Source organism: Herpailurus yagouaroundi, unplaced genomic scaffold, assembly GCF_014898765.1.
Source record: "Herpailurus yagouaroundi ecotype Mexico unplaced genomic scaffold, PumYag 29, whole genome shotgun sequence".
NCBI classification, from domain to species: domain Eukaryota; kingdom Metazoa; phylum Chordata; class Mammalia; order Carnivora; family Felidae; genus Herpailurus; species Herpailurus yagouaroundi.
The window spans coordinates 67,094,328-67,111,743 of NW_024412377.1; the positions used below are offsets into that span (position 1 = coordinate 67,094,328).

Here is a 17,416-nt window from a genome sequence, read left to right on the forward strand (position 1 = left end):
ACCACACCTTCCACTGCCACCCCGAGGGGATTGCTTTCAAAGTCCTGGACGTGTGTTTGCGCAAGTGAGTATGTACACACACGCATGTCTATAGATCACACCATAGGCATTTTTTTCTCCAGCTTTGTTCCTTAACATCTCCCCTTTTTAGGTCCTATCCACACATACACCGATTTTTTTTATTATATACTACTTTTCATCCTATTTCTCCACTTAAAATATTTCTACCATTGTCATAATCATAATTATTACTGTAACGTCCACATCACTTACGGCCTTTTGGAATGTACCATAACTAACTACACCCTCTATGCCATGAAATATCTTTAGGTGTATCTTGTTGTTTCTGTGGGATTATTTCCTCAGAATTCATTTTTAGGGTCCACATGTTGTGTTAAAGGGGGTAAGCATTTCTGTTACTCTTCAGACTTATTTCTCTCTTAAAAAGTTGTGGGGCGCCTGGGTGGCGCAGTCGGTTAAGCGTCCGACTTCAGCCAGGTCACGATCTCGCGGTCCGTGGGTTCAAGCCCCGCGTCGGGTCTGGGCTGATGGCTCAGAGCCTGGAGCCTGTTTCCGATCTGTGTCTCCCTCTCTCTCTGCCCCTCCCCCGTTCATGCTCTGTCTCTCTCTGTCCCCCCCCAAAAAAAAAAAAAGTATCAATTTACCATGCCATGAAGAATGCTTTTTTTTTTTTTTCTTTTTTGGAGGTGCAGGGAGATTACCATTTAAACACCATTGGAGAGATGGGTATGGGGAAGAGTCAGGAAAAAGACCTGTTCACAGTGGCGGGGGAATGTGACAGGTTTTCTCTGTCTCCTCAGCACAACCAGCTCCACAGCCAGTAGCTGCGACACAGAGTTCACTAAAGAAGATGAGCAAAGGCTGAAGGATTACATCCAGCAGCTCAAGAATGACAGGGCCGCAGTCAAGCTGACCATGCTGGAGCTGGAGAGCATCCACATCGATCCCCTCAGCTATGATGTTAAGCCCCGGGGGGACAGCCAGCGGCTGGATCTAGAAAATGCCGTGCTAATGCAGGAACTGATGGCCATGAAGGTACTGTGGGGGTGGGGCCCCCTGGAACCGTGTGCCCATTTGCTTCCATGTCATCAGAAGGAGACAAGAAAAGGCCCTCTGAAAGCAGGTCCACGATGATGATATATGAACCCCGTCTAGGTTCAGTCACCTCCCTCTGGAGGACAGCCAGAGCCTCATTTGTAGGCAGGAATAGTATCAGTGTGCCTGGGGTCACTTGAGCTGGATATGTCCCTAGAGGGGTCAGCTGAACTCAGGAGAATGCCTAGGGGTGTCCCAGCTCAACTTTGGAACACCTCATTCTCTAAGAGAAGCCAGATGAGATCCCTCCAGGTTGGCCTGTGTCCACATAAAAGGACCCCTAATCTCCAGAAGCTTATGGTGCTTCTTGGGTTGAGGCTGATGTTAATGTGGAGTGGGGGAGAGGATAGGGCAAGGGCAGGTGCATAACTTGGACCAGAGCCCCAGTTTCCTGACACCCTTGTCCCTTTGGTGCCATGTGTAGCCTGCTTGCATCATTCTGCTCTCTGGTGAAGTTTCCCAGCGCTGTTCAGGTCAGTGTTTCTGACGAGATCTTGGGCTGTTTGCCCAGCTGGCTGAGTTATCTGCTGGCATCTTTAGAGCAGGGGGAGCTTTCTTGGAAAGCTGGTGCCCCTCATTGAGAAGTGGTTAAACTGCCATCCCTTCAGCAGCACACACTCTGCATGTTTCCGGCCAGGGGTGCCAAGCACTTGGCCTTACTCTCCTGAGTGCTTTCTCTGAAGACTGCTGTGGTGCCGGAAGACTGTATCTGGTGTCTGTTCCCAATTCAGGCCAAGAATTTGCAAACCCTTGGAATTTCCAGAGTGTCTTTGTTATGCTAAGGAGGCAGGCCCCCTGGAAGCTGCAATACCAGGGCTGTCCCTGGAAGGATCTAGCATGTGATTATAGAGTTGGGACTTCCAGCCCCTTGACCCCCAGTGAGGGTAGGGAGTGCTGCAGATTGAGTTCCACTGAGTGGCCTGCAATTTCATCAATTGTGCCTAGTCCTGAAACCCCAGTGAAATTCCTCGACACTGAAGCAGAGAAGATCTGCATTCAGCACGCTTCCAGGCACACCCTGTGTACACCCTTTATGGTAAAACTAGATATAGGTAGTGATTTCTGGAGTCTGGCGAGTTACTGATCATGAGTGGATTGTGGAAACCTGGTTTTTGGAAGCAGTTGGTGGGAAGTGCAAGTGACCTGGGGACAACCCCCTCCCCACCTCACCCGCCCCCAGCACTCATGGCTGGTGTTTGAAGTGAAGACAGTCGTGGACTCTATCCTTACCTTGTGGGGCCTGGGAGAACTCCAGGAAGTTCAGGTCAGAGTGTGTTGTATTGTATACACCCAATTGGAGTGGAAATAAAGAACCACTTGCCAGGACCGAGCTCCTATATGGCTGCAACCAGCTCTCTGCCTGTGGCAGAGGTGGGCACTGGTAAGGGCTGCTCCTGCAGGTCTTGGTTCTGCACAGGACTCTGCTGCCAGACCTACTAACATGGGGAGTCAGGGCCAGGAGCTGTGTTCCCAAGCCTGCTCTCCAAACTCCACTCTCCTCTGCACAAAAGTGTGGTTTGCACAGCCTTGGATTCCGCAGTGTCTCTTACTCCCAGGTACTGAGACGTGAGGGAGGGGCTCAGGGACAGAAGCCAGCTTAAAACCATAGGCAGGTCCACTGGGCCAGGTAGGTCAAGGAAGTGCTGAATTAATAGCTAGTAACTGGTGTCTCCTGTTGGGACCAACACTGTCCTCAGAAAAGAGCAGGGTCCCCTCTGGTTAGCTCACCTCTGGAGAGCAGAGAGGAGCTGCCAGCTGTGGTCAGCCCAACACACTCGGGTCACTTGCTTAATGTGTCCCTGTCCTCAGTGACTGCTCAGTCTTGAGTCTAACTGAAGCCTCGGAAGACTTTGGGCTGTGGCAGTAAATTAGGAATCAGCTTCTTTGCTTCTAAGCTGGTTTATTGTGTCCTTCCCACTCAGCTCAGACCCTGACTTCTGTTCCCTCTGGGGAATCCTCATGCACCCTTGGCTGATGTCTCTGCTCATTGCCCATGAACCAGGCATTGGGTCCATCATCACAGTGCCTTTTTCCCCAATCAGGAGCCCTCTTTGTGGGCCTTTGCACCCCACGGCATGAGCTGTGAAGCTGCCCTTTCATTATGTGTTCCAAACACGTTTCCTTTGGCCAAAGACTAAGGATTTCCTTTTTATGTTCAAGCCAACATGTTGTGCGATAAATTCCGGGTTACTCTGGCCAAGAAAGACTTTTTTGGTGGAATAAAGGCTCTAATATTCCCTTTGCTATTTGAAAATAAAATGTGTATACATCATAGAAATTATCTAAAAGAGCAGAAATTATAAAAAGCTGGGAGAAAATAACCCATAATATGATCCAGAGGCAGCCATTGCCAGCCGTCTGGCTTGGTTCCCTTCCTCTGAGGTTTTTGAAGGGTAAACATCAGAGTCCTCTCCCTTCCCTACACAGCATGTTCAAGGGTATGCACAGCATTCCAGGGCCACTAGCAGCAGGTTATGTTGGATTTCACCATTTCACTCTAGGATACAATTGCTGAGACACTCAAGTTTTCTGGGTCTTTCACTTCCTGTACATGAACTTTTTGTCTCTAGACGATCTACTTGGTTGCTTTTCAAATCCACTCTTTTTTGAATAGCCTTTCCTTCTGTACAACTCTTCTTTCTCTCTTTGTTTTAAAGATTTGTTTTCTAGTGTTTGGCCTGTTATTTCTGGTTCTTATAAAGGTGGATTTTGTCTCATCATGATTCATTTCCATTTTCTCTCCGTGTGGGTTGGGAGAACACCAGCTCATCTTCAGTGGAGATCGTATCTTCTACCAAGTCCTCTTGGGTAGTAGATGTCCCTACAGAATAGTTCTGTGCGTGGATCTGTTTGGACCCATGGGTTTCAAAGACTGAGAACTAGTTCCTGTTACATTCTTTGCTTAGGATTCCTGTTTCACATCTTCACATGACAAGTTTGTGGTTCTGGTTCCTCAAAAGAGGCTCTTCCTTTTCCCACCCAGACCTTGAGGGATAAGTTCCCTCACCACATCTCCAGAAAATAAATCTAGTCTTTTACTCTAGGCAGTACTTTGAGAGTCCTGGCTCATGTAGAGGGTCTCTGTTCTGGCACTCAGCCCTGCCCTTAGCACAGGTGCCAAAAGCCCTAGATCCTAGGGCCTTCATCCTGGTCCAACACCTCCATTGGCCTGTACTATGGCCACCTTGCCTTTCCTCTTGGGCAGAGTTCCCCTCTTCATTTCTGGCACCCATGGATTCATTTTTCCTTCTTTTGAGCTTGCATTTATTTATATGTTTGTTCTGGGTGTGACTGTCCCCACTAGCTCAGTATGCAGTATTGCCAAAACCTTCAGAATTCTGCTTCTAATGGCAAAAGATGAGAAGGCTCCGGTGTATGGAACCACCTTTCATTCTGGTTTTATAATCTCATCTTTATGAAAGATCTGGAGTCTTCTTTTGAGTAGCCGCTGAGCACCTTGCCCTCTGCATGTCTAATGCCCCCTCCCTCTACCCTGATCTGAATATTATAAGCCATAGTGAGTGCCCTCTAGGTATTTCCCCACACTGGAGGGTGAGAACATCTACACTCCAGGTCTGGCTTATCAAGAAGAGCACACTAGGCCCGTGGCTTATTACCTCGAAGGATCCATTCAGGGATAACTAGAATCAGTGACTTAGGTGAATCCTTCTTAAGGCTCAGACTCAGTTATAGAAACTCAGTTATAGAGAGTCTATCCCAGAGATAGGTGGGAAGACTGACCTGGCAGTCATGTACTGGTGGAATCACATGACAAGAGTCATGCATGGGCCCACCTTGAGGGAGGGACTGTAGCTTAGTGGTTAAGAGCCTGGGCTCTGAGCCAGACAGCCTGGGTTCAAACTCTGGCTACCAATTTATGCAGTAATTGCGGGCAGGTGGATTTCTGTCTGTGTGCCTCAGTTTCTCATCCAAGTATGGAGACGCTCATAATATCTATCTCAGGTTGGAAGAATTAAATGGGTTACTTTGTATAAACCTTTAAAGCAGCATTACATGCTCAGTAAGTGCTGGTGGCTATTGTTTTCTGGCTGCTGGTCCCAAGGTAGCATTTCCCTGTTTTGGAGTTACTTGTTTGTCTCCCCAGAAAACTCTAATTTGAGTTCTCTAAGACACTTTGCAAAGCTATCTAATGAGTAGTCACCTCTGAAGGACTCAGTTTCTAGTGATTTTATTTGGGCCTCCTGAGGTAGACAAGAGCTGAGGTGATACCCTGGCTCAGCTGCAGGGTGCCAAGGGTGCCACCAGGGGGCATTGAATATGTGGATTGGTGCCATGGCAAAGGGAAAGGGAGTGGGAATTGGTGGGGAACTAGCCAGGCCCAGCCTTGTGTGGATGCCCCTCCCTCACAACCTCTTTGACAAGCACAGCCTGTGCATGCCGGAAGAGTGGTTTCCAGCAAGACTGGTGTGCCCACTGTGGGGGGTGAGGGGCAGCAGGGGACGTGTGTTTCAGTTACTAGGTTCTTAGAATGAACCAAAAATCTGCTTGCCTGTAACTCCTTCATTCATCTCAGTTCTGGTCTGTAGAATGACAAAGCACATGGCTTTGTCCGCACATCAGTCCTTCAGATGGTAGAGACAGCTGGCTTATTTCCTCCCAGTCATCTTGTCCCGGCTGCAAAGTGGTAACTCCATCGCAGGGCTGGGGGTCACACCCTCAGGGCCCCTTGTCACTCGCCTGCTTTCCCACACCTGGCCCTGCTCTCACAGCGTGGGTGCCTCATACCATGTGTGCTCCGTAGGAGGAGATGGCCGAGCTCAAGGCCCAGCTCTACCTCCTGGAGAAGGAGAAGAAGGCGCTGGAGCTGAAGCTGAGCACACGGGAGGCCCAGGAGCAGGCCTACCTGGTGCACATCGAGCACCTGAAGTCCGAGGTGGAGGAGCAGAAGGAGCAGCGCATGCGATCCCTCAGTTCCACCAGCAGCGGTGGCAAAGACAAGCCCGGCAAGGTAGGACAAAGGCACGGGGACCCCTGGGGCTCTTCCCACCCAGTGACCGCCACCTCCCCTCACTGCCCCACAGCCTCAATTTCCTTATTTGCATGAGGACTACAAGCTATTCTAGATACCTTAAAGAAGGTAACGTTTTGGGTGCAAAAAAACCAAATCCACTTTTTTTTTTTAACGTTTTATTTATTTTTGAGAGAGTGTAAGCAGGGAGGGGCAGAGAGACAGGGGACAGAGGATCCAAAGCAGGCTCTGCACTGACGGCACAGCACCTGACCAATGCGGGGCTCGAACTTACGAGCCATGAGATCACGACCTGAACCAGAGTCAGATGCTTAACCAACTGAGCCACCCAGGTGTACGTCAGATCCACGTTTTTAAAAATTGCACTTTATGTACTAGTGAAAGCATTTTCATATGCCATAGTCTGATGAGCGGAGTGATCTGTGCTGGCGTCCAGTGGTCTGGTACCGGGCTGCCTCCTTGGCTCCCCCACCTCGCACAGCGGCCATCGCCTGTTGGTCACATCTGAACTGATCATTGCATTTGCTGCTTCCTGTAAATCTCATCTCTGAAGGAGTAGGTACTCCCATTTACATGAGGGAAATAAGGCTCACATGAAGTCAGGGGTCTCACAGCTGATAAGTGGCAGAATTGGGATTTAACCCAGATTTGGCTCGCCGTCCTCCCCCCTCTCATCCATGTTGCCACCCCAGCTTGGCATTTCCGCCGTGGGTGAGGCGGGAAGCCGGAAGCAGCTGAGGCAAATGAGTAGGAAGGCAAGCACTGGATCACGTAGAGAGTGTCACAGAGTGTGGGCGGTCAGGTGGTGTCATCTCTCAAACTCACATTCCCATGAGCCCAGAAGTCTTTTTCTCTAGAATCCAAGCTCATTCCATCATACTGTATCTCAGAAGTATTCCAAATATTGCATTGGAGAAAAAAATACTCTGGACCCTAAAGAATTACATCCCTCACCCCAGGGTAGTGAACCTCTGTTTTCTACGTCCTACTTCCTATTCTTTTTTTTTTTTTTTTCAACGTTTATTTATTTTTGGGACAGAGAGAGACAGAGCATGAACGGGGGAGGGGCAGAGAGAGAGGGAGACACAGAATCGGAAACAGGCTCCAGGCTCTGAGCCATCAGCCCAGAGCCCGACGCGGGGCTCGAACTCACGGACCGCGAGATCGTGACCTGGCTGAAGTCGGACGCTTAACTGACTGCGCCACCCAGGCGCCCCCTACTTTCTATTCTTAATAAATGCTAGCTTCTCCAGACCCCAGTTTGTTTCCGGCCCAGGACATGGAGACATATGTTGACTTGTCAGTCTAATGAATGGCATCTCACAGCCCAAATGGAGGGGTGTCCCTGAGAGAATTAGTACCTGGAAAGGAAGCAACTTGCTGATTGACGTGGCAGTGAATGGTCCCTGCCTAAACAACTAAGAACTTTGGAGCATGCTTCACAAAGGGCCACCACTACGCTCTGCCCACCTCTCACCTAAGAAGGGAGCAAAGGGAGTTCATGGCCGTGGCACCCAGCTGGGCCACCTCTCCCAAGACCTGGCTGCTTTCCAGTCATCCCTTCATGTGATAGATGTGAGTGGGTCCTGATGGGGACTGGAGGCAGTTTCAGGGGTTTACATTCCAGAGAGGGACACAGGTGATCGTCACACAGTGACCTAAGGCCGAGGATCAATTCCCAGTGCGATGGAAGGGCACAGACCCAACACGGAACCCAGATGTGGAGATTTGGGACAGGTTTCCTGAACTGGGACCCAGTGGACAGTGGGCGCTAACTTGAGGAAGAGGGCTGGGGCCGAGAGGTCGGTCCACTGTAAAGTCAACGGAACGCCAAGGACAAAGACCCCCAGGGGGAAGAGGATTTGATTTGGCTGAAGCCTACTGTGCTGTCCTGAGGACAGTGAGAAATCACTGGAGGCTTTGCAGTAGGGTGTGATGTACACAGGCTGGGCTTAGGGAAGGTCACTGTGTGGATGCCCCAGGAAACCATCTGCCCAGTGCCTGGGGAGTCGAGCCTGGGGAGGGCAGCGGCCTGTGAAGAGTTTCATATAGTAATATCTGGGGCTCAAGAAAATGGGGTTTCCCATTCTGTGTCAACACCTTAAAAATCTTTGTAGAGCCGTTTGAGTTTGTCACCAGTCACTTCGGGACGGAGCTGACAGAGCTCCAGTGTTCGCCTGTGTGTTCTTAGGGTGTGGTGGAAATGGACTTAGCGCGTGCTTGCCAGAAGGCCCATGAGCTGAGCATTTCCTCCTAGTTCTTGGTGTTTATTTTGACTGAGGGAAGCGCTGTATTTTGTGGAATGGCTTCAAAGTACAGAAATCTGACACAAAAAGGCCAGATGGTTTTATTTTTAATTTTCTTTTTTTTTTTCTTTTTTTACATTGGAGTAAGAAGCTTTATCCAACAGTACCTTGTGTTGTTCAGGTAATGAAATTATTGTAAGCTGATTATCTTGTCTTTCAAATATTAGATCCATTTACTATTTCAATGAAATCTCCCTTCTGGGCTATTGATTTGGTCTTGTTTGTCGGTAAATGAGGTGGGCGGTCTATAAGAGGGGTTGCCTAATTGTGAAGAGCCAGAAGTCACTATTTTACAATTTTCAGGTCACACAGACTCCTCCGCAAGTACTTAACTTTGCCGTTTTAGAACTGCAGCGTGAAAGCAGAGAACATGCAGACACAGAGGGGTGTGGGCTGTGTTCCAATAACACTTCATTTATGGGTATTGAAATTTCCTGTAATTTCTACACATCACAAAATACTCTGTTTTTCATGATTTTAAAAATAGAAAACAATGCAGAGTGCCTGAGTGGCTCAATCGGTTAAGCATCCAACTTTGGCTCGGGTCATGAACTTGTGGTTTGTGGGTTCAAGCCCCACATCAGGCTCTGTGCTGACAGCTCAGAGTCTGGAGCCTGCTTGGGATTCTGTGTCTCCCTGTCTCTCTGCCCCTCCCCCTCTTGGGCTCTGTCTCTCTCTCTCTCTCGAAAATAAACATTAAAAAAAAAAAAAACAACTAGAAAACAACGCTTAGACTTGCAGGCCTTATAAAAACAGGTGGCAAGCCAGGTTTGGATCTAGAACATCCATGCTGGCTACGTAGGGTGGGTGTTGTGCTTATTCTAAAACTTCTCTCCAGCCAGCAACCTGGGTTCCAAATCTTACTAAGTTGCAGATTTGGAGCGGTTTTTGTTGGGAGCAGTTTTAAGTTGCAGTTTTTGCAGCACTTGTCTCTCTCTCTGCAACAGAGACTAACTACCAAACATGTTCGGTGAGAGGCACCAGGGAGTCTTATGAAATATTCGCGTGGTTGCTGATGCACGAAAAGAGAGGGTGTTGGAATCGCAACAGCTCCCAGGGCTGGTAGATGGAGGCTTGGGTCTGCAGGAGCAAGGTGGAGAGGGGCAGGGAAGGCAGTGCAGGTGGTGGGAATCGTTCCGAGGCTGGCGGTGCCGCTGCAGAGGCCTTCTGGTGTGGTCCCTGGGCTGGAGAGTGCTGAGGGGACCCTGTGCCCTCTGGTCATCTGGACTCCTAGTGCCCAGGTCATACTTCGTTGTGGTTCGCCTCCAATCATGATATAACTTTGTTTATATGCCGTCTCCTGCAACAGACTACAAGCTTTTCATTCTCAAGCCTGGGGTGCAGTAAAGGTCTGCTGAGCAGGTGGTCAGATGAGGGCCTTCCAGGCACTTGGTTATGTAGCTGCTGACCTCTGTCTCCACACAGGAAAGTAGAGTGCTCAGAGGGTGTGATGATTGCTTTGTGAGTAGTCCTAACTCAGTTTAGGATTTAGGAGTTCTGGCTCTTGTGCTTCCTCATCTATAAAACGAGAGGATTGGGTTTAGATGATGCCAAGTTTCCTGTCTAAGGTTAAGATATGAGTGGGGTCACAACTGAAACTAATGTAACATGTTCCAACTATACTTAAATTAAAAAAAAAAAGGGGGGGGGACAGGGGTGCCCGGGTGGCTCAGTCAGTTAAGCATCTGACTTCGGCTCAGGTCGTGATCTCGTGGTTCGTGAGTTCGAGGCCTGTGTTGGGCTCTGTGCTAACAGTGCAGAGCCTGCTTGGGATTCTCTCTCTCCCTCTCTCTCTGCTCCTCCCCAACTTGTACTTTCTTTCTCTCAAAATAAATAAACTTAAAAAAAAAATTAAAAAGGACAAACATGGAGGGTGCACTTCTGTTTTCTTCCTTTTTTCCTGGGTTTTCTAGGTGATGACACTGAACCCACTAAAGCCCCTAAATCTAGAGAAGATTGGTTTTCTCCCAAGAAGTGGGTTGGGGGAGGGGAGCAAGGAAACTCAGGTGTATTTCCCACTTGTCTTTTACGAGCCACCAGAGGCTTAACCCGGTGGTGAAGAGCAAGGACCTGGAGCCAGCTGACCTGGGTTTGCTGCTTCCACCACGTCCTAGCTGGTTACTTGGGGGCAACGTAACTTCTCTGTGCCTTAGTTTTCTCCTTGGTAAATGGGGATAACGACTGTATCTGCCTCAAAGGGTCACCACGATGATTAAGTGGGAGAACATGTGTGTGGAGTGCTCAGAGAACACTGGGAGTCCCCCTCGCCCACCGGCCAGCCTACAAAGGTCCCAAGAAGTGGGGCAGAGCTGCCTTGTGCTTCCAGTGTGTGCTCAGGCTTGACTCCAGATCTAACCAGAATGTGTTTACTGCCTCCCCCCTCCTCCCAGGAGTGTGCTGATGCCGCCTCCCCAGCTCTGTCACTGGCTGAACTGAGGACATCATGTAGCGACAGTGATCTGGCTGCCGAGTTCGCCAATGCCATCCGTCGGTAAGCACCCTTCCCGTGACCCTGGTGAGCAGTTTATTCCGGAAGCAATGGCTTTCTTCTGAGTTCTCTTGGCTGCTCATGTCAGCTCTTCGTGGGTCATTACAGACTGGCCCAGGAAAGAGTATGTGCTGGTATGTCCACTTTTACCCAGGCCTTGGAGGCTCAACATGGAGAAGCCCTGCTGGTGCCAGGCCTCTGGAAAGGGGAGTGGCAGGGGACAGCATATAGGCAGTCATTTCATCAGCGAGTAGAAAATGTCTTTGCTTTTTTGTTGTGCTGTTGTATTGACTAGAATCTTCAGGACAGTGTCAAATGGTGATGATCAAACAGGCATCGTCAGGGGGAATACTGCCTTTCAGCATCATTGGCTCTTTCAAGAAGTCTTCCTATGTGTATTTATTCAGTCCTGGACATTTTTTCTCTACTGTTTCAGTGTTCCTACCCCTCCCTTCTTCCTCTCTTCCTGCAAGGAGGGTGCTGACTCCTCCAGATCTCTCTCCCAGATCGTAACATTGCATATTCCCGCCATCCTTTTGCAGCGCTATCCAGTAGGCATGGAATGCAAGCCACCTAGGAAATTTAACATTTTCTAGTAGCCACACTCCAAAAGTAAAAAGAAAACAGTAAATCCACTTTATTTAACCTAGTGTATCCAAAATATTTCAACGTGTAGAGTATTTTTTTAAAAGATGTATTAAGATAGTTTTCCCTCCTCCTCCTCCTCCTCCTCCTCCTCGTCCTCCTCCTTCTTCTTGCTCTTCTCTTTCCTCTTCTCCTTCTTCCTTTTTCTTCACTAAGGCTTCAAATATAGTATCTATTTTACACTCACAGCACATCTCAAATTCAAACCAAGTGTCAAGTGCACAGGAGCTCACGTAGCCCTTCCGAAGAGGTTCTTCCACTCAGTTTTCCAGCTCACAAATGGATTCTAAGCTACACCCATTGTGTCTGGCTTCCATACTGAGTTTTCCTATTTGGGTGATGAAATCGATAATCTCTTTTTTTATTTGGGTGATGAAAACTATCCTCTCTTTTTTAACAAGATGAGGCTCTCTGAGGATATTTATTAGACATATTCTAAGACATTATTTTGTCTGCTGTATTAACTCTGTTTCCTCACACGTAAGTTCCTTTTAGAGTGGAGTTTTGCGACTCTCCGTCTGGGGTCACAAGCCCAACTTCTGGGCTTCCTGTTCTCCCGGCTGACAACAGCTGTCTGGCTGCATATGTGGCCCGACTGTCTGGTCCCCTCCTGTCCAGATGGCTGGCGCTTCCAGTTGGAGCACTTCAGAATCCCCTCCCTCCTTTTGTAGCAGCTTTTTTTCTCCGTGCATTTTGCGTTGTTTCCCTTTTCAATAAGGAAAAAAACCTGCCTTTCATTTTTTATGATTGCTCATGGTTTCTGGTATACAAAGAGCACTCCTTGCTTTCTTGACATGCTTGAGGACTTTTAAAAAATGGGTTTCCTGTCATTTCTGGGGACTTGGGGGTCAGAGGGGACGGCTACAGTAGACTTTCAGGCTGCTATGCTGACCCAGCTGGGGCTGTTCATGTTACAGTGTGGCCTCCAAGCATGGGGCGTGGGGGGGGGGATGGAAGGCTGCCTTGTGGGGAACTTCACTACCCTCCTGATTTACTCACTGTCCCGTTTCGTCTCCCCTTCCAAGCCTTAATGGCTCTGTTTTCACATTGCCAGCCCCTCTGGCCATGAGGTGAAATTTAATTGCTTTGCTTGAGGCAGGAGGAGAAAAGCAGCCCAAGGAAAATGCCCACAACAAATCCTAATGACTTGACTGTGCCAGAAACATGGGATGCGAATCCACTCCCTGCTTCCAACTGGGAGCCATTTGGATATTGTATTCTCAATTTTTCGCATTCCCCAAACCCCCAAGGCCTTTGCTGGCACAAGGAGGATGCAGGTTCTGCTGACTAAACAGAGAGAGACTTCATTTGTTCCGTCAGTCACGACAGGCTTCCAATCACCAGCCGAAAGTTGGTTAGCATGGATTTCTAATCAAGACCCAGATAGATGGAGCCAAGAAAGAACCCACAGGATTCCAGGAAAAAGGAAAATAACATCATTATACTGTAAATATAGCTTAGGAACTGGAATAATCATTTCATGAGGGTATATAACACGAATAACCTGAGAGCTGAGGTTTTGGGGGTGTTTTTATTTTTAAAAATCAAGTGGAAGCTCACATCTTCTTTGAAGCTCTTAAATCACTGCCGAACTAGTGGTGGAAGTTACCTGAGGGAATCGCCCTCTATTTTCAGCAATATCTCTCCCTTGGAAGAAGGATGGTTGCAAACAACAAAGTTGTGGGCCCAGGCATCCAGGCTGCACAGAGCGGGGGTAGAGAGGGGCTTGGGAGACGGGCTAAGCAGCGGTCTTTTTTTGAGGAGAAACCTCTCAGGAAGGTAGGTGCCTTGCTGGTTCTAGGTCACTGCCCCAGGCAAGTCTCCCTGCCAGCCACCTTGCTGGGTGTCAGCCTCCGTCAGTCTTTCCCCACCCAACCCCCACCCTCTTGGGTCTTCTCCCAACCTTCTGTTTGGAATCAAACCAAGACTCCAGACAATCACACGTTGACTGTGTAACTCCCATCTGGTCTGATTTCGTTCCCTCCACTTGCACGGACATTCATTGTGCTTTACTGGCACCAGCATTACCATAAAACCCCATCTGGATGACCAGGTTTCCAGTCTTGCACAGAAGTTTTCTTATCAGGGCACCTTGTCTTTGCTGTGGTCCACACAAGCTGTGTGCCACGAAACCCTGCTTCCTCTCAGATCCCTCTCTTGCTCTTGTCCTAGTAAAATGGAAGTGAATGACCTTTCCACCGAAGAAGTGAACTGTAAAAATGCAGTCGAGAATGTATTTTCAGAAATGACTCTCTGTACTTACATGGTGTTTGCGTAGCCTGCCTTTGGGACCTGAGCACAGCTGAAAAGAGAGGCTGTTTCATCTCCATCATATTCTTGGGAGGCAGTGAGGAGCAGGCATTGCTCTCCATGTGATGGGGGTGGGCTGGGGACTAGCACAGCAAGGCTGAGTAGTTTCCCAAGGTCACACAGGGAGGCAGTGGGACATTTGTGCGCTTTTACCTTCTCTGCTGCCCCCCACCCTCCCAGCCGTGTGCTGGCAGAAGTGCTAACAGATGAGTGTGAGCTGAGCTCACATGTATGGGCTCACTTGAAGACTCCGCCCACTGTAGTGTGCATGGTCTGGCCAGAGAGGAACATCTGTGCCCCTGGTACATGACTGTGCATCTGTCTAGCAGATGCTGAGGGCAAATGAAGGGCTGGGGTCCGGGGGGCAAACTTCCTCAAACGCACAGACCCTGGGTCCTGTTGGTTAAAAGGTAGGGATACTGTGCTCTTCAGTGCTAGATAACAAGAATGGGGCTTGTGACATGGTGACCACCTCAGACGATTGCACATCCACCTGTCACTAGGCCCCCAAGCAGGGCAAGACCCCACCTGGGGAGATCAGGACCTGGCTCGGGCTCCGACACAGCCACCTGCAGAAGCCGGCCACCCTGCTGGGGGCATCTAGTCCCAGGCCCCCGAGGGGCGCTGCTGAGCCCTGTAGGGAACTGGAATCTACCACCTGTGCATGCACGTGTGCCAGATCATTCTGTAAAATGCCACCTAAAGGTGTCATCCACACATGACCGTGGCCACTCTGTCCAGGGACCAGATGTGCCTGACTCATCAAGCAGAGATGCACCTAGACATCCTTTTCTCTCTCTGATGAGTAACGAGCCCACTGCAGTTTGGAGAAGAGCTGCATATCAGATCCCTGAGAGGAGACATCTAGGGCAGGTGGGCCCCACCTGACTGGTGTGGTCATGAGACACCAGATCTGGGTCACTTGGATGTGTCCCAATTGGGAGTGGAGCTGGCAGGAAGGAGTGGGTGCAGGAGGCAATGTCTCAGAGTTCATCGAGATGGAGCGGGAACCCCTCCTATTCTCTCTGGCCCGTGGGCCTGCCAGTGTGCGTGCAAGGCAGGAGGCAAAGAATTCCAGATGACAGACCTCGACACACCTACCTGCAGGAGTGACACAAGAACCAGGAAAAGATGTTTGAGAGAAAGGTGGCCAGTCATTCAAACTGGAGTTGGAATGGGAGAGCTGGCTGGAGAAGGGTGCTGTGCCAGGAGCAGATCCGTGAGGAACGGGTCCAAGGAAGGAGACTCCGGAGCACGTGTGTGTGCTCGAGAATGCCGCAGCGGAGTTGGGCGGGGGTCTTTGGGCCTCTCCAAGTGACTTTGTGAGATGCAAATCTGATGGTTACCCTGCATCAGCGTTCTGTTGCCATGTAACAAATCATCACAAGCTTAGTGGTTTAAGACCACACCCATTTATTAGCTCGTGTTGTGCGTGGGTCCGAAATACCAGGCACAGCATGACTGGCTACTCTCGCTTAGGGCCATGCTCTCATCTGAGGCTCTCGGGAAGAATCTGCCTCCAACTCCTTCTGCCTGTAGGGCTCACCTCGCATTTTCTTGCTGGTTGTTGGCCAGTGATATAACTCGACTCCTAGAGGCCTCTGAAATACCTTCTGCACTTCCATTCTGAAAGTCAGCAAGGAGAACCTCCCCACTCATCAAATCCCTTTCCTGCTTTAAATCTTTTCCAGGAAGAGCCCGGCCCCTTTTGAGGGCTCACCTAATTAGGTCAGGTCTACCCAGAATAATCTTCTTATCTTAAAAGATCAGCTGTTTGGGGTCTTAATTACATCTGCAAAAATCTCTCACAGCAGCACCTAGGTTAGTTTTGATTGAATCACTGGTGTGTTGAAGGTGTGTCTATTCACGCCTGTGATCTTGGGGGCCATTTTAGAATTCTACCCAGTTCTCCTGGTTACTTAAAACCTTCCAGTGACTCATAGTCGTCGGTGTCCAAATTCCTTAGCCAGTGTGTGATCTGACCCCTGCCTGATTCTCCACCCTCACCTCCTATCATGTGCACCATCACCCCCCCCCCCCCGCCCCCACCGCCACCCTGAGTCACACCAGACCACTTATTCTCTGTTGTGCCTCTGGGACTTCACTCCTGCTGCTGCTCCTGCCCTCACATCACCTAACCCCACACCCCAAGCACTCAAGTCACTGTGCCTCTACCCTGTCTATAAAATGGGTCTGTTTGTTGTTTTTTGGTTCCTGTGCCCTGAATTTGCTTCTATCACAGAACACATAATTGCTCTGCTTCTCATGTGCCTGGTTCCAACCTCCCCTCCCTCTGTTTAACCTGCCACCCCTTGCAGAAGGAGAGTCCCTTTTGGGCAGGGATCATGGCTTACTCACCCAGGTATATGACCTCAACTCGGATGCCTTTGTTCCTTCTAAATGGTCCCTAAATTCTCTCAGCCTCATTTCTCTCTGCTAGAGAGAAAATGCTAGAGCCTCAAAACACAGCATGTCCAGAGGCATCTGTGTGGCTCAGTCAGTTAAGTGTCCAACTCTTGATCTCAGCTCAGGTCATGATCTCAGTTTGTGAGATCGAGCCCTGTGTGGGGCTCTGCACTGACAGCATGGAGCCTGCTTAGGATTCTCTCTCCCTCTCTGTCCTTCCCTGGCTTGCACGTGCGTGCTCATGCTCTAACTAACAATAACAACAAAAGTATTAAAAAAAAAAAAACAAACCATGGCATGTCCAAAACAAATTGTAATCTGTTGGCTCCTGCACTTTGAAATTGGCCTCTTCTTCAGAATTCTTACTTATTACAAATTATATTTTTCTAATGATCCAGGATTACAACTTTGAAGTTTCTCTCTCTACCTCCTGTTAGCATAGGTGGTTCTTTCCCTTAAAATCCTAGCCATTCCTGACCATTTGCATTGTCTTCTCCTGAGGTTAGCCCTCGACTCCTCAGGACTCTGGGAGTAGCATCCTGATTGGTCATTCTGCCGTTAGGCTCACCCTGCATTCTGCCACCAAATATGCCTTTGAGCAGCACACTTCCGATCAGGTTGCTCTGCAGACGTCTTCAGAGTCTTGGCATCTGAGATCGTCTGTATATTAGCTTGCTAGCCCATTTTCAGGTGTTTCTCCTGTACAGAGTCTGTAGTCCAAGTTTATCTGGACAATCATCTTCGCGGGAGCATCCTCTTCACCTTATGCCCCTGTCTCTCTCAACCTGTGGACCCCACGTCTCATCCCCTCCAGTAGGACACTTACCTTCCTGAAGCTTTCCTATCACCTCCACCATGTACCTACCTGCTCTTCTCTATGCCCCCACAGGTGCTGACCAGGAGCCTTCTCAGTTCAAAGCCAAGTCCAAGTTGCAAAAATGTGCCCAGCTCTAGAAGTCTTCCAGACTTGTAGGAAGCACATGTCCATGAAAGGACAAAAGATGGCACCAGTTGACCCCTGTTATTAGCAGCTATGGATTAATAATGGCTTTGAGCCATACAAAGAGTAGAATAAATGAAGAGGGAATTAGCTGTGGTCCTTTTTAGAGCAGGAGCCCCCGTGAGCAAAACAGCAGCAGTATCTTCACTATTTTG

The 17,416-nt window shown here is 49.2% G+C and overlaps 1 protein-coding gene across 5 annotated transcripts in view; it reads left to right on the forward strand.

Annotated features, from left to right (window-relative positions):
• MCC (MCC regulator of Wnt signaling pathway) overlaps positions 1-17,416 on the forward strand; it is a 440,272-nt gene that overhangs the window by 408,596 nt on the left and 14,260 nt on the right. For all 5 annotated transcript variants that reach the window (XM_040446613.1, XM_040446619.1, XM_040446626.1 and 2 more), the window contains 3 exons: positions 822-1,056; positions 5,879-6,085; positions 10,803-10,903. In XM_040446613.1, the coding sequence (XP_040302547.1) occupies positions 822-1,056; positions 5,879-6,085; positions 10,803-10,903 (543 nt within the window). The remainder of the gene's footprint in view (positions 1-821; positions 1,057-5,878; positions 6,086-10,802; positions 10,904-17,416) is intronic.